At 39.8% G+C, this 24,130-nt stretch overlaps 1 protein-coding gene across 3 annotated transcripts in view; it reads right to left on the bottom strand.

The window, feature by feature from the left end:
- Window positions 1–6,587, bottom strand: part of FMNL2 (formin like 2) — a 179,241-nt gene extending 172,654 nt beyond the window's left edge. For all 3 annotated transcript variants that reach the window (XM_063429520.1, XM_063429522.1, XM_063429521.1), the window contains exon 1: window positions 6,125–6,587. In XM_063429520.1, coding sequence (XP_063285590.1) covers window positions 6,125–6,241 — 117 coding nt within the window. In that variant the 5' untranslated portion in view covers window positions 6,242–6,587. The remainder of the gene's footprint in view (window positions 1–6,124) is intronic.
- Window positions 6,588–24,130: the final 17,543 nt, after the last annotated feature.

The raw sequence follows: 24,130 nt of genomic DNA, 5'->3' as shown, positions 1-24,130 counted from the left end.
TGACTCCCATCTCCTGTAGAATGAAACACCTGGGGTTAAGGAGCTTGTATTTCAAGGGATTCCCCAATCTAAGAACTAAACTTCACCAAACAGTCCAGTGTTAACTATTGTTATCATTTCTTTATAGAACAACAATAGGTTCCACACCTCTCTAAGTAATTAGCTTGATTTGTTTTAAATCCCATTTGCTCACAATCTATTCTAGGCTGGAGTGAATTCGTATTCACTAAGTCTCACTTATTTTATTTCTCTAGGATACATGAAACCCAGCATGACAGGGAAATGAAGAACCCACCACTGTTATAGTACTGTGGAATTAATTGGCATCGTTTGAAGCTATATTTTGCCTTTGGCTGTTCATTTGATACCATATTTGCTTCCAAAAATATTGGAACACCTGATAGAAGATACATTTACAGGTTGAAAATTCAAAGCCAAATTTCAAATTTAAGGTCAAAGGAGCCAAATTGGAAAAATTCTCAAAGTCACTGGCCTTAACCCCTTAAGGACACATGACATGTGTGACATGTCATGATTCCCTTTTATTCCAGAACTTTGGTCCTTAAGGGGTTAAAGTTGAAATTTACTTTAAGTTCTCAATTTAGTGCATAATCACCTTAGACTGCTGAGATGGGGAAAGTCAATAAGTCTAATACATAAAACCCAACGAGCTGGATTGGTTACTTAAAATCACTAGTAGACCTATTAACAAAGTATCGCGTTAGGCTCTATGGACCTGTGCCACTATGAAATTAATTTATCAACCTAAAAATTAATTTAATCCTCTGTACATGCTCCATTGTATAGTGTAACTGTAGAGAAAAATGCTCCCGGCTATGGTATGATGACTTCTTCCCTACTAGAGACAATTTGAGTTTGCTTTGAACTGCTTTCCACAAGTGGTCAAACCCTAATCTAATATTGTTTACTGACCATTTTAGTAGATCAAGTTTCAAAGTCATTTGAGGATTTATAAACAATATTGCGGAACACAAATGATCCTGACAAAAAATGACAATGGACACCTTCTATGGACATATAATCCCGGGTGGGTTTTTAGGCAAATAAACAATATTATAAGTTGAATCAATATCGACACACACTAAAAATGAAGAGAAGAAGATTAACCCTAGTGTAGTAACAGCTAGTTAAGCTTTTCTCATGATGTTTAGCATCCTTATAAACGTGCATTGCAACAGCTGGATAACCATATTACACAACAGCTGGAGTGTCAACGTTAGCCATCATGTCATGGTAGGAGATCAAAGTGATGACAAGGACACGTCTTGAAGGAGACACACATTTGGTAGTCACCACAGATGGTGACATCAACAGAAAGTAGGTTCACTTTTAACCCTATTAAAACTAAAATTAAAAGACACTTGAAAACAAGAGGATTTTGGGAAAGGGAAATGGAAAAAAAATTGCTACAGGTGCGTTATGTGTAATATAATATTCTAAGTCAAACTAAATTCTATCTGTTGTTCTTAAAGCAAACTACGGTATTTAATGAGAGTTTCAACTAATAAGTGCAGACTGCCAGCTCTGAAATGTTTAGAAAATCTCTCACACAGTACAATGACAACTCAATGAACCACTCAGCTCCTGTTTCAAAAGAATAAGCTCCCTCCCCAGCACATTCCAGACCGAGAGAGATTAGCGCACACAAGAAGAGCTGGACAGCAATACAAGACAACCATCAAAATTAGCTTACATTTGGCTTGTCAGCACAGTTTAAAGATTAGTGTATGAATCTATGGCACATTAGCACTCAAGTGGGAGCCACCACCTGATCTCACCAACATTCGAAAACCTCAAGTACGCCAACTAAACTTTTTGAATACTTGCAAATTGTTTCATTTCTTTAAAAAACTTTTTTTTCTCTCTTTTTTTTTTAAAAGGTTGCTTGACTGATCTTTGAGTCTAATAATGGTGGATTGAGATAGAATCTCACTATTGTGTACAATATATCTCTAAGTGTACTTTTGTGTCCTGCTTTGAGTGTTATAGTAAATCAGTTTTTATTAAATATATAAATGACTTGATTTAAACCATGGGTCGTCAACCTGGTCCCTACCGCCCACTAGTGGGCGTTTTAGGATTTCAGGTGGGCGGTAGGGATTTCCAGGTTTTGACGACCTGACGACCGGGCGGACGGGCGGGTGGGTGCGAGCCGGCGGTACCCCTGCGACTGGGTACCGCCGTGACAAATTGCGGCTCCGGCCCGCGCGGCAAACCGCCGGGGCTGCATATGGAGGGGTCCATCGGGTGGCCCATGCTGTCAGGGCCACCCGATGGATGTGGATTGTGAGGGGGCCCGGTCAGCGCTGGGCGCTTTAACAGCGCGACCGGGCCCCCTGTGATGACATCGCAGAGCTGGGAGGAAGTGATTCCCCGGTCACTCCTCCCAGCTAACCCTGAGAGCCGCGCGGGAGGAAGACCAGGGAGTCAGAGTGGGAACTCTGACTCCCATCCACCTGAGCCACCACTGGACCCCAGGGAAAGTCACCCTCCTGAATCTAAAAGGTAGGAAACAGGAGGGTGACTTAAATATAATGTGTGTGTGTGTGTGTGTCTTTGTATGTATGTCTTGTGTGTGTGTCTGTATATATGTGTGTCTTGTGTGTGTGTGTGTGTGTGTCTGTATATATGTGTGTCTTGTGTGTGTGTATGTATGTATGTGTGACTGTCTGTTGGTATGTGTGTCTTGTGTGTGTCTGTGTGTATGTGTATGTGTGTCTGTCTGTGTTCCTGTATGTGTCGTGTGTGTCTTGTGTATGTGTGTGTGTGTATGTGTGTGTGTGTGTGTATCTGTGTCTGTATTTGTGTCTGTATGTGTGTTGTGTGTGTGTATGTATGTGTCGTGTGTGTATGTATGTGTCGTGTGTGTGTGTGTGTATGTATGTGTGTCGTGTGTGTCTGTATGTGTTGTGTGTGTCTGTATGTGTCGTGTATGTATGTGTCGTGTGTGTATGTATGTGTCGTGTGTGTCGTGTGTGTGTGTCGTGTGTGTCTGTATGTGTCGTGTGTGTCTGTATGTGTTGTATGTGTCATGTGTGTCTGTATGTGTCTTGTATGTATGTGTCGTGTGTGTGTGTGTATGTATGTGTCGTGTGTGTGTGTATGTATGTGTCGTGTGTGTGTGTATGTATGTGTCGTGTGTGTGTATCTATGTGTCGTGTGTGTGTATCTATGTGTCGTGTGTGTGTATCTATGTGTCTGTATTTGTGTATCTATGTGTCTGTATGTGTGTCTGTATGTGTGTTGTGTGTGTGTGTGTGTATGTGTTGTGTGTGTGTGTATGTATGTGTCGTGTGTGTGTATGTATGTGTCATGTGTGTGTATGTATGTGTATGTGTCGTGTGTGTATTTGTCGTGTGTGTGTGTATTTGTCGTGTGTGTGTGTATGTGTCGTGTGTGTATGTATGTGTCGTGTGTGTGTATGTATGTGTGTCGTGTGTGTGTATGTATGTGTGTCGTGTGTGTGTCTGTATGTGTGTCGTGTGTGTGTCTGTATGTGTGTCGTGTGTGTGTCTGTATGTGTGTCGTGTGTGTGTCTGTATGTGTGTCTTGTACGTGTGTGTGTATGTATGTGTGTCGTGTGTGTGTGTCTTGTACGTGTGTCTTGTACGTGTGTCTTGTACGTGTGTCTTGTACGTGTGTCTTGTACGTGTGTCTTGTACGTGTGTCTTGTACGTGTGTCTTGTACGTGTGTCTTGTACGTGTGTCTTGTACGTGTGTCTTGTACGTGTGTCTTGTACGTGTGTCTGTCTGTTATAGTGGACTATATAGTAAGTGGGCTACCTAGCTCAGCCTTCCTACTGGGCATTGCTACAAGGAAGGTTAAAAAATAGAAAAAAGGGGAAAAAAAGGTGGGATGGGGAATTGAGGAGGGAGAGGAGATGAGCTGACGCACAAGAAAAATCATAGAGATAATATGAGAAATCATATTATGCGCAAACAGAGAAGTCGTCTGAATATCACTGAAAGAGACCTTCATTTGTTCCTTACGAAAATCGAACCAGATATCAAATATTTAGTCTCGCAGCATCAACCTCAAGGATCTCATTAATCACTAGTAAAGGCAATTTCAATTTACTTTATTGTTTTCTCATTAAACTTTATAAAGTTAAAAACCTTATAAACCTGCATTAAGTAGAAATAAAAAGATAAATGTACGTACATTTATTTTTTGTAAAACACCCTCCTTTCTAAAAAATATTCCGCATTTGCGCGAAAACTGGTGGGCGGTAAGGAAATTTTTTCAACCAAAAAGTTGCATTAGTGGGCGGTAGGTAAAAAAAGGTTGACTACCACTGATTTAAACGATATCTATGTCTTCAAGTATTAAATGTTAGTCACCTGAGTCTAGGGTCTTTTTCTGACATATAAAGTGAAATATCTCTTTATAATTAGCCATATAAAAGCCACCTATTGATTTCCGGAGCATTGAAGCAATTCTGCAGACAGATTTATTGAATATGGCTGGGGAGATAAGGTTTGCAAACTAGGCCGAGACTGCAACAGTCAGAAGTGTCACATTGTATTAACTGACACACACTCTCACACACACAAAATCCCTTAATATGATTGAATTCACCACTTGACACCCTAAGCGCCGAATAGTAATGAACTTAAAATCGTAACCTGGACTGTGTAAGGTAAATAGTTTACACAAGGGATATCGAAGTGGAAATCTAGTAATTTAAGCCATATATGCTCAGAGCCATGTTAATAAGCTACTAGTGTGAATGTTTGTGTGGCATTAAAACATTCAGTGTCAACTGAAGTGTACTGGCTTGTTCTGAATAGTGGACATCCAAGTCACATGTCAGTCAGGTGTCCAATTTTAACACCTCCCAAGGTGGACATATCCTATGGCAATGATCCATTTTCAACAGTAATTGAAATACAGCTTACAAGGGGCTCGATTTCTCCAAATGTTACCATGCAACAAGCAGGAAAAGAATTTCCAATATTTGCAAAGAAATAAAATACTTATTTTAAACCAACCACCATGAGAATGTACAATAAACACATATAAATTAACATTTTATACACCCATAATATTTGTGAAACATCACTGATACAATTATACCATAAATATAATGTTTTCTGGACAGCTAGAATACCCATAACATTTTAATTAACTCCCATATCTGACAGTCAGCCATTATAAAACACAGCCAACATTTATTTATTTTTTTACTAGAGAAAGTTTCAGAAGGTGACCACAGAGTTATTTGTCCAGGATCCCAGAGCCTCAAGATGCAGGACGTGCATAGAATTCTAATCACTTGACAACAATCTACTGGAACTAAACAAATATAAAGTACAATTGCAGTCATTATAGAAGCTAAAAGTTAATGTTTCATCAATAACCTCAGAGGTTTTCAAACACACACCACACCCCTGTTAATACAATCCTAGTAGTAAGTGAATGTTTCCACTCTGCCTTATTGTACAAATAAAATAAAAATAAAATAATACAAATAGTCTAAAAACACAAGACACTAAATGCTTGGCAGAGTGAAGCCTTCTTCAGTTGAGGCCAGTGCTGATAGGCTCCTACAGGCTGGAGAGGTAGGTGTACACTGCAGCCTGGCACACTGTGGGTTATTGATGCCAGGGCATTGCCCCTTTAAGATCTGCAGATGTTAATGAATTGCAGATTCCTGCTTTCCCTTTCTGTAGAGATCAATGAGCCAGTTTGCCCTATTGCAGTCAGTGTACTGTATGGTGAAACAGTATAATGTCACCACATGGGATAATATCCAAAAGGCTGAGACTACAAATCAAGCCTCACCATTCAAAGGGTAGATTCATTCCTGAAAGCATCTATCTAGGAGAAAGAAGAGCATGCTAAGGGAGAGCCCCCCTCTCACCCCCCTTTCTTTTTGCAAACAAACAGCCCCTTGCTACACAATAGCTGTGTATTCTTTCTATGCTTCAGGCAGCCTGCAATACAAATTATACAGCAAGGTAAATGCTCCTACATTTCCTGTACCCAACACCCCAGGCTCAGTAATAAAGGTGAGATTTAAAGGTCCCACTTTTACCAATGGACCTGGGGGGAGGAGAGGAAGGGGGTGTACACATGCATGCAGCCATGCAAAGCACTCACCAGTACAATGGCAAATCTCTCCTCCAGTTCACCTGGTTCAGGCATGGGCAGTTTAAGTGGCATGTTGTGCGCTTTGAAATCAGTCTGATTGGAATCCATACTGCCTGCATTGCCCATGGTGAGGCCACCTTTATCCCCTGGCCAGCAGCAATCTGTGATCCAAAGCCACCAGCTACAGGAGTCTGTCCCCTCTCCCTGTGCAATCCCAGTGTGAGCAGTGATCCCAGCCACAGTCACAGCGAGTCTCAGCTACTACAGATAGAATCAGCTTCAATACAATAGATCCAAGGCTCCTTCTAGCACAATGCAGGCTCCTCTACCTTCCTGGCCCTTGCTGCCCTCCACAGAAAGCTGGACTTGGATCCTGTAGGGCAGGGAGAAAGCACAGATGCCATCTGCATGTTGCACAATTTGCTCACCACTCCCAGCCTGGTGCTGCTGCTGCTAAGTGTGAAAAGCACAAGAGGAACCACAGCAGCAGCAGAGCCTCAATAGAACGTGGAAACTCCCTTTATTGTACGAGGGAAAGAGAGATGCTCCCTCTAGTGGCCGCCTGGAAGAGTCCAGCGTGGGTTTATACAATTGTATCAGGAATTGGATGTTAGAGGATGGGAGATAAAATGTGTCTCTCTCAGTTGGTCTAAGAACGCTGATGAGGAATGATACAGGACTTAGCCAAGCTATGAAAATAGCTCAAATACAGATTATTATTTTTTTTTCTTCTAATTTTCAATTTCTCCAATTCTACTTAATACAAAAGAAATATGGGGTAATATTTGCAATTCCTTTGTCAATTTCCCAAAATTCTCAGAAATTGCCCCAATACATGATGACACAGAAGTTCAAAATAAATGTTACATAGACATTAAAAAAATAAATGTTGAGCTATTCGACAGGTACTTCTGAAACTAATAAATGAATCCATTATTAGGTATTGTGTTATGCAAACTGTGGACGTTTCATGATTTGCACACCGAAACCGACTAAACATAAATGGACGTAGTGTAAGAAACTTGACATTGACATATCACAAGGTAAATAAAATTATTCTGTGATTTTTAAAGAACAGAGGTTACATCTACATTAAAGATTACTCCAACACCATCACCACTTCACTGTTCTGAAGTAGTCATTGTGTGTGGGGGTCTGTAAGTGCAGCATTTGAATAAGAACTGCAGCTCATTCTGAGATTTTAATGTATATCCTCTCCCACCAGCTTTATTAGTTTGGAATTAGCCAGCACAGAAAAACATGTTCTGGGCTGGCTAATGTCAATTCTCTACATATTTCTTTGCTAGTCAGCAGCCATGCCTGGATCTCGGTGTTTGGCAGGATAAGTGGCAAACTGTTGATGAACGATTTGCTGGTGCCAGGGAATGGTGCCATCAGTAGGCTGTAGTGGTTATGATGCTTGGAGAGTAACCACTTAAAGGGACACTATATTTACCAGAACAACTACAGCCTTCAGTCATTTTATATGCAAACACTGCCTTTTTAGAGAAAAGGCAGTGTTTACAGTGCCCCTATAAGGACACCTCCAAGTGGCCACTCCTCAGACAGCCACTGGAGGTGCTTCCTGGCTCAGTGCTGCACAGTAGGCAGCCCTGTTGCTCAGCGTCCTCACGCTGTGCATGGGGACGCTGAATTGTCCTCATAGAGATGCATTGATTCAATGCATCTCTATGAGGAGGTGCTGATTGGCCAAAACTGCATTTGGCCACTCCCCCTTGCCAATTTCAGCCAATCCAATGCTTTACCAATGGGAAAGCATTGGGTTAGCTAAAAATCGGCAATTCTGATGATGTCACCAAGGGGGTGGAGCTAGCTCCGGCGGACCCGTGCAACGCTGGAAATAAGGTGAGTTTTAATTGCTATTAAGGGGGCAATGGAGGGGCAAGCCATCTAAATGGTGGGTTTAGTACTATAGGGTCAGGAATACATGGTTGTGTTCGTGACCCTATAGTGTTCCTTTAAATAAAATGTTAAAAATCAATGTTAAACTTTTTTCATGCGCAGTTCTGTTGTAAAATGTGCATTAACGATTAAGCGATTGACCCAACAATACAGTTCAGTCCTGGCACAACCCGGGAGCACATTGAATAGTCTCACACCGTTTTGGGGCTTTTTATGTGCAATTAATTACATCTGTAAGGGTTTTTGTCTGCTCGATATGTTATGGCCTGTTTTTTCACACTAGTGCTAAGTGGGATTTAAAATAAGACAATCTGGACATTTGAGCCTTTCAGGTGCATCTGGCACATCTGGCACACACCAATGGCACAATTGTAATTTCCTCAATAGAAATATACCAGAGAGGAGCATGATGCAGTGGTCATGGTGCTTAAATCCTGGGATATGATGGACCCTCTTTAACCTCTTAAGGACACATGACATGTGTGACATGTCATGATTCCCTTTTATTCCAGAAGTTTGATCCTTAAGGGGTTATACTGAACAAAATGTTCTCATATTTGACCATAACATCCATTGCCTTTCTAAAGAGCATAGAAATCTACTACTATTACAAAAAATAGCTCCATCTGGAGTTGAAGGGTTCTAAAAAAACTATTACAAAACAAACAATCTTGGATTTGCTACTGAAACATCGCCATCGAAAGAGCAAGTTCAGAATGTCAAACATCACTAGTTAGTTGTTGTTATGGAACTTTATTGGCGTGTAGCGCGATTACTGTGATGGCTGTGCTGTCATGAAAACAAAAATATTTCTAGCAAAATATGGGAGTGTATTTACAAGTAGCCTGGATAGTGACTTAACTCCAAATCAAAAGAATGGAGACAATGCAGACTAATGTCACTCAAAGTCGGGCACAGTGGCAGATCTAACATAGAGAAGGCATGTGCATCTAGGGGCTCCAGTGTGAGTGTATGTGTATTGGGGTTGCATTGTGTGTTAGTCAAGGAGCTGTAGTTTGTGTGTATATATATATATATATGAGAAAGTTGGTGTGTAATTGGGTGAAGTATGTGGGGATGAAGTGTGTATGTGGGTGAAGAGATTATGTATGTGATGAAGTGTGTGAGGGGTGCATTGCGTGTGTATGGAGAGGTGTACTCTGTGTGAGTGGGAGTGTACTGTATGTGGGGGGTTCACTGTCGGTGAGGGTGTACTGTGTGTAAGGGGGTGTAGAGAGTGTGATAGGGAGGGGCGTTACAATTTTTACTTTAATAATTGTTTAAATGAAAAAAAAAAAAAAACTAATATTCCCCTTTCCCGGATCTTACCTTGCAGGGAGGGGATGGCACAATCAGATCCATGGTGGTTGAGAAGGCTGCCTATCCATCGGGTGAATGGGAGGTAACTAAATGAGAGGTATCTCTCTTGGAGCTCCAGCACTTACACAGACTGGCCCATACACATACACAGACAAACACAGACTGACCACCTCACACACAGACTGACCCATGCACACAGACTGACTCACACACACATGGACTGCCCCACATCCACACACACACTGACCCACACACAAACATAGACTGACCCACACACACACACAGACTGACTCATATACACACACAGATTGGCCTACACACACACACACACACTGACCCCCACCATACATACTGACCTCCAAACACACAGATTAGCCTATACACACACACACACACACACTCTGACCCCCCACACACAGACTGACTGACCCATGCACACAGATTGAATCACATAAATAGACTTACCCACAAACACACACAGATTGACCTACACACACACACTGACCCCCACCACACATACTGACCTCCCCACACACAGACTGACCTATACACACACACACACACACACAGATTGACTCACACACATAGACTTACCCACATACACACACAGACACACAGACTGACAAACACACATGGCCAGACACTCTCCTCACACACACACAGACCTGTCCTGTATTGAAAGAGTTTGGGTACACATTCAAAAATGTTCCATGATAATCTCTGCAGACCATCTAAGTTGGTAATGAACATTTTGTGAACAACCAAAACTAGTATTTTAGGTCATTAGAAGTCACCTACCTCTCTTCTCTCCCTATAATGAATAACAAATTAGAGTCTACAAAATTATATGAAGAAATGTCCATTTACTGGTTCTACTCATTAATGTTATCAAACTTGGGCCAGATTATTTGAGAGTTACCCACATTCTAATCAACACTGTAAGCCATTTCCTCCTCTTTGTGTTTTCTCCACCATATTCGGGCAACCGGAGCTAGCATTTTGTTTTTATGGTGTCCATTGTTGTTTTATTTACTGTGTGCCAACTACTGCTTTATAGTGTATCTGCACATGCCTATATTCAAATTTCAGGCTGCTAAAGTATTTACTTGACAAAGGCCCTAAGGGGTCGAAACGTTGCCTTTTGGTTCCTGGTTCTAATAAAATTGCCTTTGCTTTGGAACTTGTTGGAGTGCCTGGATTATTTTCTATATTCAAAATTGCATGTTTGGTCCTTCCTGGTACTGTGACTTTTCCATTAGAGCACCCTGAATTCCATGACGAAGGGTTGAGTGCACTTCCACTTTCTACATATGCTCATACAGATTTGTCATACTATTCAAAATTTGGAACGGTTAATGAGTAAAAGAAATGTTCTGATTACGATGTCCCAATGGAGTGGCAGGCTCTTGGTCTGGGGGAAGATTTATTTTTTGTTTGTTTACTTTTCTCAAACCGAATGAAAATGGTTTCACATTAAATGGATGGACTGCACCCGTAGCTTGTGGATTGTCCCTTTAAATGCCTTTTCTTCCTAGAGTTTCCATAATTCAAGGCAGGAATAACCTTGGCCAACAAGGTTATAGTGATACAAAGTTACGAAAACATAGCTTTTCATTTCTAGACCTGTTGAGTTAAATAGCAGTTAGTACTCAGAATACTATGTATGTTTATTTGTAGCAAAACAAACTGAGCAACATATTCCATAAACAAGACTTAAATGGAAATGTATTACTTGCATTTTGCTCATATTTTATCAATTTGTAAAACAAAAAAAAGTAAAAAGCAAGGCCAGGTTTGTCAATATGCAACACGACAACTGCCGTAAATACCTGTACACAAAGGGCACCTGCCTTGACTAAAAATATTCCCTTTCTCCCTTTTTATATATATATTTCACATACTTTTTCATTGAGAATTATTAGGAATATAATGTGAATGCAACATGAGTTTTAAATTTAAAGGCACCATTCAATACAGAAAAGGCACTTTAATAGGCAGGGTTACCGGATCCACCATGCTTTCTGGGACACATATCATACATACATATTGATGGGCAGCACATGAAATGGGTAGCCCTGTAATATGTAGAATTCAGAAGAAGGTGTATTAGATTAAGCCAGCATTTCCCAATTGGTGTTCCCCGGAACCCTGGGGTTCTGCGAGAACACAAATGGGGCTCCGCCCAAATTTCAAGAAACAAAATGGCCGCGGTGGTGAAAAAGCATTCTCCCCTGCTCAGCGCCCTCGCGCGCACAGCAGTGATGCCGGAGGCGGAATATGACATCACTCCGGCTCCGGCATCATTAAGAGGCGCGTGAGGGAGCTGAGCAGGAAGATCACTGCTTCCTCGCCACCCACACTGTATGCCCGCATGCCCAGACGCTCAGCAGACCCACTGGACCACAAGGAACGCATGCCCAGCCACTCAGCAGCCCCACTGGACCCCAGGCACCGCACATCCAACCCAGCAGCCACACTATACCACAGGGACATAGAGACTCCATGCCAGCACTTCCAAAGGTAGGGAGGCTGGGTGGAGTAAAATTTTAACAAAATAATAAATTGTATGTATGTCTGTTAGGGAGTTTGTATGTGTTTCTGTGTCTGTCAAAGAGTGTATGTGTGTTTTCCAGTGAGAGTGTATGTGTACTTTAAAAATGAAAATCCATCACACTCCCGTATCTACTAAACAGCTACTTTGGTGCTGACCGATTTTGTTAGTTTTATTAAAAACACCTAATCTAGGCAAAAAATAATGGGGGTATAGTTACATTATATGATCAAACATTGCATAAGCCTGCCACAGCGTCAATGAACCCCATCTTTGGCAGGTCCTACTCTAACAGCCAACTGTCTGCCTAATGAGCTACTTACTTGGAGAAATCCTTCCATCTCGAGTCCTCTGCAGTACAAGGCTAAATAGGGTCCTGAGATGAGACACATGTGATAGGGAGAGGTGCAGAAGCAAGGAGCTGGCTAGACGCCTAAAACAGTGTATGTGTTCTTGTCAGTGAGAGTGTGAGTGTGTATGTGTTTGTCAGTGAGAGTGTATATGTGTTTGTATGTGTGTCTGTCAAAGAGTATGTGTGTTTGTCAGTGAGAGTGTCTATGTGTCTGTTAAATGTTGATACACTATGTCAAAGGGTTCCACAGGAAACATTAATTGGGAACCCCTGGATTAAAAGGACCACTATAGGCACCCAGACCACTTCAGCTTAATGAGGTGGTCTGGGTGCCTGGTCCAGCTAGGTTTAACCCTTTTTTCTATAAACATAGCAGTGTCAGAGAAACTACTATGTTTATAAATGGGTTAATCCAGCCTCTAGTGGCTGTCTCATTGACAGCCGCTAGAGGGCTTCCGCGCTTCTCACTGTGATTTTCACAGTGAGAAGACGCCAGCGTCCATAGGAAAGCATTGTGAATGCTTTCCTATGGACTGGCTGAATGCGCGCGCGGCTCCTTCTGCGCATGCGCATTCAGCCGAAGAGGAGGAGAGGAGGCGGAGAGCTCCCCGCCCAGCACTGGAGAAAGAGGTAAGGTGGGAGGGGGACCCTAAGGGTGGGGGCACCCTCAGGGCACTATAGTGGTCCTTTAAGCAGTTAGGCCAGGGGTCCTCAAACTCCGGCCCCCCAGATGTTGCTGAACTACAACTCCCATGATTCTTTGAATTACATAGATAGCCAGAGAATCATGGGAGTTGTAGTCCATCAACATCTGGAGGGCTAGAGTTTGAGAACCCCTGAGTTAGGCAATGAAGCATTCTGCAGAATATGCATTATACACACTGCATGGCAACCGCTTCCATGCGTTTTCATAAATATGACAACATTATATGTCTCTCTGTAAACATGGTGGGTCTGATCAATCAAACCAAACTGTCAATCAACCAAGGTGATTCTCTTCGCCTGCCATTAGCTCCACCGAGCGAATGAAAGTGGCATGTCGAAGAGAAAATCTGGGCCAGAGAAAAAGGGGAGGGCTCGCAAAGACTGCAGAATTAGATCTGCAGCTTTTGCAAACTGTTCTCAGATATACCCTCACTGATAAAATATAAACTTAAATCAGTGAATGTTTTCATGGGGGGTATATCTACTAAATATTGATTTCATTTAAATTTGAAAATCAATTAGAATTCCTGACATTTCTCACTTAGTGAGTTACCCTGATAGTATTTGCATATTTGTATGTGCAGAAGAAAAGAATGAGCAATTCGATGCTCTCATGTGTGTCCTGTAAGTAATAGAGAAAGCAAAAAATTGCTGAATGTTTATTTTTTTATTTATTTTTTACAATATATCATATCTATTGATAATTTTCTGTTGTAGGTATAAGTACAAACAACATTAATAATAGTCACTGCAGCAATGTAAGTACCAAATCTTTGAAGGGTTGATTGGCGTACCTGAGTATAATGTGCCTATAGGCACCTGAGATGTAAATTAAGCCTTGCCAATGATTGGAAGTGAAAAACATAATATATATAAATATCATGAACGTCATGATGCGGACTTTCTCATTTTTCCACACACACTCCGCCCGGCTAATTGCACTTCCGGAATCACTTCACACAGGTGGGGTAAGTTAATCACTCACTTTTGTGTATATATTTGTATGCTATGTGCATTATCACTATCTTGATAAAGACCCTGAAGGGTCGAAACGTTGATGTTAAAGTTGTGATTAAACACTTGATCCACTGTTGAAAAATCCAAGCGAGTGCTCCTGATTCTTACCTTCTATCTACTGGCCTGGAGGCACCCTGGTAATATACATTGCATATATGTTGCTTTAAGGTTGAGTGCCAGAGTCTGGACTATATATATATATATATATATATATATATATATATATATATATATATATATATATATATATATATATATATATATATATATATATATATATATATATATATGTGCAACATGAGACCAGTACTCCAGGAAATATATGAAGAATTTGGAGTTTATATGCTGAACACAGTATTGCAGTGTTTAAGAGGGACAGTATAGTCACCAGAACAACTACAGATTAATGTAGTTGTTCTAGGGGGTACAATCAGTCCATGCAGGCTTTTTGCATTAACATTATCTTTTCAGAGAAAAGGCAGTTTTTACATTAAAGCCTAGGGACACCTCCACTGGTCCCTCCTAGACGCTCTGCATGGAGACACTGAACAATTCCCATAGAGATGCATTGATTGTCCAGGCTGGCGTTTGGCTCCACCCCTCCCCGCCTCCTTGACAATCCCAGCCAATTCTGATGATGTCAGTCGAAGATGGTGGATCAGGGGCGGGGCCAGCACCAGCAGAGCTGGGCAGCACTGTAAATACGGTAAGTTTTAACCCTTAATAACGAGGCTAAGAGGGGCAAGCCACCTAAATGGTGGTATTAACACTATAGGGTCAGGAATACATGTTTGTGTGCCTCACTCTATAGTGTTCCTCCAAAAACAGATTTTCTAAATTTAGGCTAAATTATCAAAGCGGTGCCGATCAGAGACTCAGAGATTGTTTTAAATATTAAATTCTGTAAAAGCTGCCATTTCCACCTACCTCTGACAAGAATTGCATTCATTTTATTTATTTATAACATATGCCGCCAAGTATGTTCATTACGCCCTAGCTGTGATGTCACCATTACAGAGTAAGGAGTGGGGACCGCTGACTTCATTGCCTGTCAGTACAAAAATATTGTGAGGTGAAAATGTTTAAAACTATCAGGCATTTATGGATTTATTCACTAGATTTAGAATTTTGCTTGTCAGCTCTCTGCCAATCCCAAAGTGAAAAAAACTGAGTATTCACTTTTGCGAACATAGTGAAAATTCTGTAAAATGTGATTGAATAATAAAAAAAAAAAAAATGCAATTTTAGGCCAAAATAATCAATTTGGAAAAATGCTCCAACTATTTAGCTGTAATTTTGCAATTCAGTATTCAATTGAACGCGACTCACAGCTTGTGAATAAATAGCACATATAATCGCTATAACTCGTGGTTTAGTGAACCACGTATCCAATATCTACAATCAGTTGCCTTTCCAACATACATTGATAGAAAGGTATTTTAGATTTTTACACAAGAAAATGTTATTTTAAAAAAGCAGAAGATAACTAAGCAGTAAATGTAACTGAGATTCAACATGAGTGATTATGTTACTATATAAACGCAGGTTAATTAATTAATTAATACAGTGCTAATGAATTCAGGGAAAGTACATCAACGGTGTAAACTTCCAGAACTGAATCGTGAACATGAGCAATGGAACCTCCTCCACAACAAAGAAAATAATAACCTTGAAAAAAAAAAAAAAATGAATAAAATAGGTGCTAACCGTGCTATTCTGAGCTTAATGACTGGAAGCAAATTGTGAAATAATTAAAAGATCTCACACTGTCCATAAATAAATAGTGGTGTTAATGGAGCAGCTCATTTGAGCCTTGGTGATTAAAACATCTCGACAAACATCAAAATGGACAGTGTCTCTCCAATATACTGCTTTTTCCAAACTCTCCTCTCGTCCTACGGCAAATTAATGGATGAAATAAACAAACTCTTGACACATTATTGCTAAAATAAACACAGAGTGAAGGGCCCTTTTCTTTTATTATTGGCAATTATTATAAAAAAATTAAGGATCCAGAAAGGTCACCGGTGTGACAAACTTTATAGAAAGTAATCACAGCACATTGGTTTCATTTATGCATATTTTTTGTAAAAATAAATTGTGTGCACAGACCTTCAAACCATATCATTGTATTCTTGTGCATCAAGTTTTGTTAAGCAAAAGGAAAATACATACGACAAGTGGTCCCTTCTTTGTTTTATGATACCTCATGACAGCAATGGTATGTCAGTAAAATTCTAACACGGTCACTGTAAGCATTTAAAGGGATGCTATAGTCACTAAAACAAATTATTTAGCTTAATGAAGCCATTTTGGTGCATAGCTAAAGCCCCTGCAGTTTTACTACTCAATCATCTGCCATTTAGGAGTTAAATCACTTTGTTTCTGTTTATGCAGCACTAGTCACATCTCTTTTGGCTGTGACTGACACAGCCTGCATGAAAACAAAATGGTTTCATTTCCAATCAGATGTAACTTACTTTAAAACTTTAGATCTTCCGCTCTGTAAATTAAACTTTAATTACACACAGGAGCATCTCACAGGGTCTAGCAAGCTGTTAACAGAGCAGGAGGTAAGAAATTATAAATTAAACGGACAATAAAGGAAGTGTAAATATTAGATGACTCTTTACAGGAAGCGTTTAGGAAGGCTGTGTAAGTCACGTTCAGGGAGGTGTGACTAGGGCTGTATAAACAAAGTGATGTATCTCCTAATGGTAGAGAATTGAGCAGTGTGACTGCAGGGTCATGATCTATACACCAAAAACGATTCATTAAGCTAAAGTTGTTTTGGTGACTAAAGATTTCCTTTAATAAAGATTTTATGTTTATGAAATACAAATTTTTTATTATTATTATTTTTTTTTGTGGGTGGGTAACAGAGTTGCTTTTTTTAAGATTCATATTGGAATTTTCAACTTTTTTTGACTCAGAATGACAAACAGTAGTAGTCAAGAATGAAATACAATAGCAGAATAAATCAGCGAGGTTTGGATGACAGAGCCACTATAAGTATCGGGTATCTTTTTTTCTTCAAAAAGTTATTCCTCCTTCTGCCTCACTCTTCATCCCCCTCTGGCAAAAGAACAAACAAGCCACAGGGTAAGCTGATGGTATTATTATTATTATTATTATTTATTAGTAGATATTTATTATTGAACATTAAGGGTGAGTGTACTAATCAGGGACAACTGAAAAAAATAATTCTAGAAATGAAGAGTTTATTAAAGAGCACAATAATGAATTTCAGGGGCATTGCTGTGTTCCAGAAACACCTGGGGCTTGAGTCCAAATCAAAACTCAAACAGAGAGGTGTAGATATGTTGTGATTTTTGCCACCTGCTTATGTTATGTCTTCTCCTCGCTACCCATGTATAACGTGCTGCTGCTGTCCAGGCTGTCCAGGAAACACAGGCAGAAACAAGCACATGGTGCATAGTTGGGCAGCATAGGCAACCTTCGGCACTCCAGATGTTTTTGACTACACCTCCCATGATGCTTTGCCTTTGAGCATTATGGGGGATGTATTCAACAACATCTTGAGTGCCGAAAGTTGCATATCCCTGCTATCTAACTAATAGGTGGATGTGCAGCAAAACCCTGTCCCTAACTACCTTCTGCTCATGGTTATCTGGGTGGGCCTCCTCACCCCTTCCAGACCCCTTCCTAGTCTGGAGCAGCGCTATAATGCTGATCTTTCTTTTTATAATAGGTGTCTGAGTAAAATTCATAATTCTAATCCCCATTAATATCTCCTGCTACCCCCTACATCAAGTGTAGAAATCTGGGGCTAAAGATCCCACACATCTGTGGCTTGAGCCCTCAAAGCCCCTCCCCAGCAATGCCTATGATGACCGCTCTATCTAATTTTCCTTATTAAGATTGAAAAATCGAGGATACATAATTGTGCTACGGTGATGAACAGTGAATAAAATGATGCAGGTAAATTTAACCTGTACTAAATAACATGCTTATACAATACATTACCGGAATTTATTTGCGTGTGACCTGACAACATGCTAAAATGGTTCTAATTGGTAATTTACCAATGAAAATTATTAATAAATAACCGCCTGAGTAGTAAAGTCCTAAATGACAAAAAGTGGTGATTTTTTTTCTAACATCTATTTAAAAAAAAAACAAAAAAAAAACTGTATTACATGCCCTACTAAGGTCTCTTGGTAGTTCCTGAATTTTGACTCAAAAGAGGTTTATACACTAAACACCCATAGTAGTGAATTGAAAACCAAATTGCTAAATGTAATCTATATTAGCCAAGCTGTGACTATAGCAGACTTGTATAATCTTTCCAAATGTACTATTTTACAATAAATTTTGCAATTTACTTTTCAATTCAGTATAATGCAGTGTTTAGTATAGAATTCCCATTGTGTTTCCACAAAGTCTTTTTTTATAAGTTTGTATAATTTGAAAGCAATTCTTAATTTTTCAATGAGACTATTATTATTAAAACTGTGTTATAAACAAGGCAGAACAATGTCCCATTGGTTGGTCCAATCAGAACCAAAGGGTAATTTACTTAACTGAGGAGAGTGAAGAATTGCAGACATATTTCACATGTTATGAAAAAAAGATTGAACATTTGAAAAACTCTCCAATTCTGCTAATTTTTGCAACTCGGCTATTGTGATCTAAAAATCCTAATTATTTCCTGGTTTCATGCATAAACCCCATCAAGCCTAGTTCATGTTACAGGGGATCCGAATGCCAGTATGGGATGTGTGGAAAGTCGAATTAAAGAATTCAGGCAAGAAAAAAAAGTTTCACTTTATAGTTTATTTTTAGATGAACAAGTCTTAAACATAAGACCATTTACTGTTTTTGGCATTTCCTTTCCTTTCAATCTCAGCATAAGATGTGGTTGGGTGGGAGTTTAAATAGTTTCTTACAAACATTTTGGTGAAGCCACATAAAAAGATTCCTTAATAGCCCAATCTCATACAGCCCTTTGCAGAGTCAATTTTCGGTTTCTTTAGAACATCTCGCTGCTACTATATAAAAATGATAATTAAATAACTACATGTATTTTGAGCTGATGATAAATCCAATACTGTTTCCATTTACAATCTCTTTTAAATTGAACTTTCATTCATTTAATTATAATCTAAAATAAAGACCTCGAAAGTCAGTAAAATATATATCTCACATGGTTTATTTACAAACTGTTCTTGATGTTCTTCTGGGTGTTCCAATTGAATTAAAATCAAGCTAGAATTCTTCTAACCACATGATTAGTGATGAGAACATGCATTGATGAAAGTAAATAAATTAAAGATTCTTTGAGTGTCAGAAAATGTTGAATACTTGTCGTCATATAGCACTTATATCCTTTCCAATAATTCCTCACCCCTCAGTTAAACAGTCTTGTACCAACCATGGCCCCCTTACCTCCACTTTCTTCACATACCCTAAGTATCCCCCTTTCTCTCTCCTCACCTCTTTTTTTCCTTCTCTCTGCTCTCTGTTTAATTCCTTTTTCCATAGTCTGTCACTTTTTGATTCTTTCAATCCCATCTATTATCCAACTAATTTTTCCCCAAGTCAGGGCCACATTTGGCACTACAGATATTTTGGACTGTGTCTCCCATGATGCTTTGCCAGTACTATGGCTGTAAGAGCATTGTGGGTGTTGTAGTCCTGGAGTGCCTACGTTTGCCTAGGAATATAAACATGTATTTCTAAAGCTAGAATGTCCTAGTGCCTAGTTAGATTATTGCCTCCCACTCCCACATCAGGTTAGCGAAGAGATTTAATTACCTTTACTCAATCGCTGCGTCGTTCTGCTGTGCAGCTCCGTCTCCTTGGTTGAGATGATCAGTCTTGATGATGTCAGCCAATCCAATGCTTGCCTATAGGGATGCATTGGGAGGATAGTGCGCAAGTGCAGCAAAACGCAAGGCTCACCAATCAAATGCTCTCTCCGAGAAGCAAGTAATTGAGAATCGAGTCTCACTTGGCTTTCATAGTGCTGCATCTCTAGTGGTTGTGATGAAGACAGCTATTAGTGGTGTGTGTTAACCCTGCAATCATAACATGATTTACATTGTAACATTACAACTAAAGGGCCACTGCATCCAGAGCACATTGAGATGTGGTCTGGTTGCATTTAGTGGTCCTTTAAAGTGTCTCTGTCACTGTCTGTAGACTTTACAGAATTTGCGAAGACCCCTGATGGTAACATCGCAGCTGGGTGTTCGGAGGCTGGGGGGTCAGGCAAAGGTGAGTTATACTCAGCTGAACCTTTCCCACGCAGGCGCCACCATCTTCTCCCGGCGGGTCCTCTTCAACTCCAGGTGCTGGAAACTGAATGTATACATGTATCAATTTTTCAATTCAAATTACTTGTGGTTTGAATGTCTGGCTGGCGACGGGGGAGACCTAATGCGCGTGCCCCATAGGAAAGCATTGAAAATGCTTTCAATGCTTTCCTATGGGGATTTCAGCGACGCTGGAGGTCCTCACATAGCGTGAGGACGTCCAGTGACGCTATAGCACAGAAAATCTGTGCTATAAACCCGGAAGTGCCCTCTAGTAGACAGCCACTAGAGGAGGAGTTAACCCTGCAAGGTAAATATTGCAGTTCATGAAAACGGCAATATTTACAGTTGCAGGGTTAGGAGTAGTGGGAGTTGGCACCCAGACCACTCCGATGTGCAGAAGTGGTCTGGGTGCCTGGAGTGTCCCTTTAACTCATGGAGAGCAAAAGCAAACATAGCCTCCAGCCTGTAAGAAAAAGGTTTTACAAATGTACTGATAGCACATTGATTGAAATCTATATGTAAAGGTCATTTGTCTGTTCTGTCTTTATTCAAAATCCATTTTTTAGGAAAAGCAGGTGATGGGAGCTCCTGGGAGTTAACTTACCTATTTCACATCACAGCTGTGTTTTGATTAAATCTTCCAGGGTTATTGATGAAAGTGAGAATTTAAAATGAATTCAGAGAGAAATGTTATATTTAAGAACAAAATAGACGAACTGGAAAAATTCTCTTAGTCAGCTATGCTTTTAGATTGACTGCTCTGGCCTTAAAAGTGAAATTCACATTGAATTCGCTTTGAAGTTTCACTGTAGTAAATTACCCTGTTGGTTAATTTAGCAGAAACACTGTGTGATTTCTATAGGATGACTGCCAGGTGTGACTTACATAGCTTATAACAGTGATTGACAGGGAAACAAAATGGTGATGAGTAAGCCTAATATAATAATTTCTGGGAAGTGTCAGTCCCCCTTTAAATGAAAATACTTAGCCAGAATTACTGTGTATTAGAAGGATATGGACCTATCCCACTGGTATTGCATCCTCTAAGTGATATGACCCACCCGTAAAAACTGTTCGCATATGATGAATTTATAATGCGTTCCACATGATGGGAGTGTCATGGCAAAAGCAAATAAAACATAGCACAAACACAGTTTAAAAGGTGACGAAAGAACACAAAAAACACATTCTACTCATACTGTATATATTAATGAAAGGGAAGGGATAATGTCATGCATAAAATTGCATACTTTGTACTTGAGAGAAATTGTAACTGTGTAGCTAGCTGTGTGGACAGACGGAAAAAGATGTAGTTAAGAAAAAATCTAAAATTTTAAATGTTTGCTCATCTTTCTATTTATATAGTACAAAGTATAATTAAATGATTAATTGGTTAACATAGGATTGTCTCATTATGCACAAAGTCCCCCCCCCCCCCTCCCCCCCCACTGCTCTCTCTCTGTATATATATATATATATCTAAAAGCACCTCCATATATAAATATAGATAATCTTACCGGCCCTCCTTTTTTTCCTCCATTGGTTACTTCTCACTTGATCTCTGTTACCAAAATCGAGAAGTAGTGGCTCTCCCCTAGCCGTCAACCATCTTTTTCCCCATCAATCATTTATTTTTTTGGTGCCATGGTCATAATTCTGAGTCATGAATCAAGCAAACATGTTGGAAGATTGTGTGATTTGTTTGATCGTGTCTCGGCTATATTTTAGCTTAGAGTTTGGGAGTTTGTATAATCACACGAATGGCCCAATTTCTGAATTGCAGTTCATAATGAAACAAATCTCCAGTTCTAATGACGTCTATGAAGATACAATATTGCAGATCCCTAGACACAAGATTCTTGTTTCCAGTGCATTGTGTTATAAATAGAAGTTGGAAAATACCTTCCTTTCTAGAACTGCCTGTAGAGCACCTGAGGCTATGTTTTCAGCACTGATGCATTCTACATTTCATGAGCGAATTTTATTTTTTAACAGGAAGCAAATGCTGTTATGGCTTCAGCAAAATCATTTGTTGCAATAAAATATATTTTCAGACTTGAAATTTTGTATAGGTTAGTATAAACCCTTGCTGGTTCAAAAAGAAGAAGGTATCAATTATATTATTTCTATTAATACATTTATTAAAAACAACAAACCAGGTGGTTTTCAATGTATTTATGTACACTGGTCAGCTAAAACATTAAAACCACATGCCTGATATCGTGTGGGTCCCTCTCATGCTGCCAAAACAGCTCTGATGCATTGAGGCATGGACACCACAAGACCTCTGAACATCTCCAGTGGTATCTGGCACCAACACATTAGCAGCAGATCCTTTAAATTCTACAAGTTGTGAGATGGGCTCTCCATGGATCGGATTTGTTGTTCCTACACATCTAACACATGCTCAATCAGATTGAGGTCTGAGGAATTTGGAGGCCAAAGCAGCACCTTGAACTCTTTGTCATGTTCCTCAAACTAATCCTGAACAATTTTTGCAGTGTTGCAGGGTACATTATTCTGCTGAAAGAGGCCACTGGCCATGAAGGAGTGTACGTGGTCTGCAGCAATCTCTTAGTAGGTGGTGTCAAAGTCACATTCACATGAATTTGAGGACCCAAGGTTTTCCAGAAGAACATGGCCCAGAGTATAACACTGCCCCCACCAGTCTGCCTTATTCTCATAGTGCATCCAGCTACCATGTTTCCCCCAGTTAAATGATGCACACGCAAGCGGCCATTCACCTGATCTAAAAGAAATCAGATTAATCAGACCAGGCAACCTTCTTCCATTGCTCCATGGTCCAGTTCCTATTTCTCACGTTCCCATTGAAGGTGGTTTCGGTGGTGGACACGGGTTATCGCGTGCAGTCTGACCGGTCTGCGGTACTAACTACTGCATACAATGAACACCCCACAAGTCTTGCCGTTTTAGAAATGCTCTGACCCGGTCATCTAGCCATCACTATCAGGCCCTTGCCGAAGTCACTCAGATCTTTTTGCTTGACAATTTTTCCTGCTTCCAACACATGAAATTCAAAAACTGACTGTTCACTTGCTGCCTTATATATCCTACCCCTTGACAGGTGCCCTTGTAATAATATAATCAATGATGTACACTGCCTTTTCGGTTATTTCACTGAACTTCAAATAGCACTTAGTTTAAGTGAACTTCAAATAGCACTTAGTTTAAGCCCTAGTTTACACTTGGTAAAATAACTTTAGAATAATTCAAACAAATACAGGACATTATAAGAAACAAACACAAGTGGTATATCCAATGATAGTAAAAAGCTCAAAACACCTGTGAGGTATCACTTAACCCTACACCTTAAATCATATATAACACAAACAAATTAGGTGGAGCAAATACTATACTTTCCTCTCTTCTTAGTATATCCAGCAATGCTAAAAAAGATAGAGGGGTATGTAATAGTGCAGATATCTTTAAAACATACAAATATTTCGATTTCAAGAAACACACTCACAAGCGTAGAGCCATATACTAGACCTGGCTCTGGTGTGGATATCCTTAGGATCTTTTTGGGTGATCCAAATCCCCATGCAGATAGTCTGGAGGTCTGGAGGTGTTCCAATATTCTCCCCAAAATCAACTGCAGAATTGAAATTGGGTCAAAGAATTTATTAGATAAAAAAAAAAAAACAATGGATAAAATAAACGGAAAATGAACTCTTAATAATGTCCAGTGAATACAGGACATTAGACTACACTGTTAATGCAGGCATTTGTTCTAAAAAGAACAATCAAGAAAAACGAAATCAGAGAATAAAATTGAGATCAGGACACAATACTAATTTCTTCTGTAAAAAGAGCTCCACCTACTGACGGGTCTGCCAAAGACACTC

The sequence above is a fragment of the Pelobates fuscus genome, chromosome 8, assembly GCF_036172605.1.
Source record: "Pelobates fuscus isolate aPelFus1 chromosome 8, aPelFus1.pri, whole genome shotgun sequence".
NCBI classification, from domain to species: domain Eukaryota; kingdom Metazoa; phylum Chordata; class Amphibia; order Anura; family Pelobatidae; genus Pelobates; species Pelobates fuscus.
Note: the sequence above shows the minus strand (reverse complement) of the source record. Positions and strands in the feature narration are given on the sequence as shown.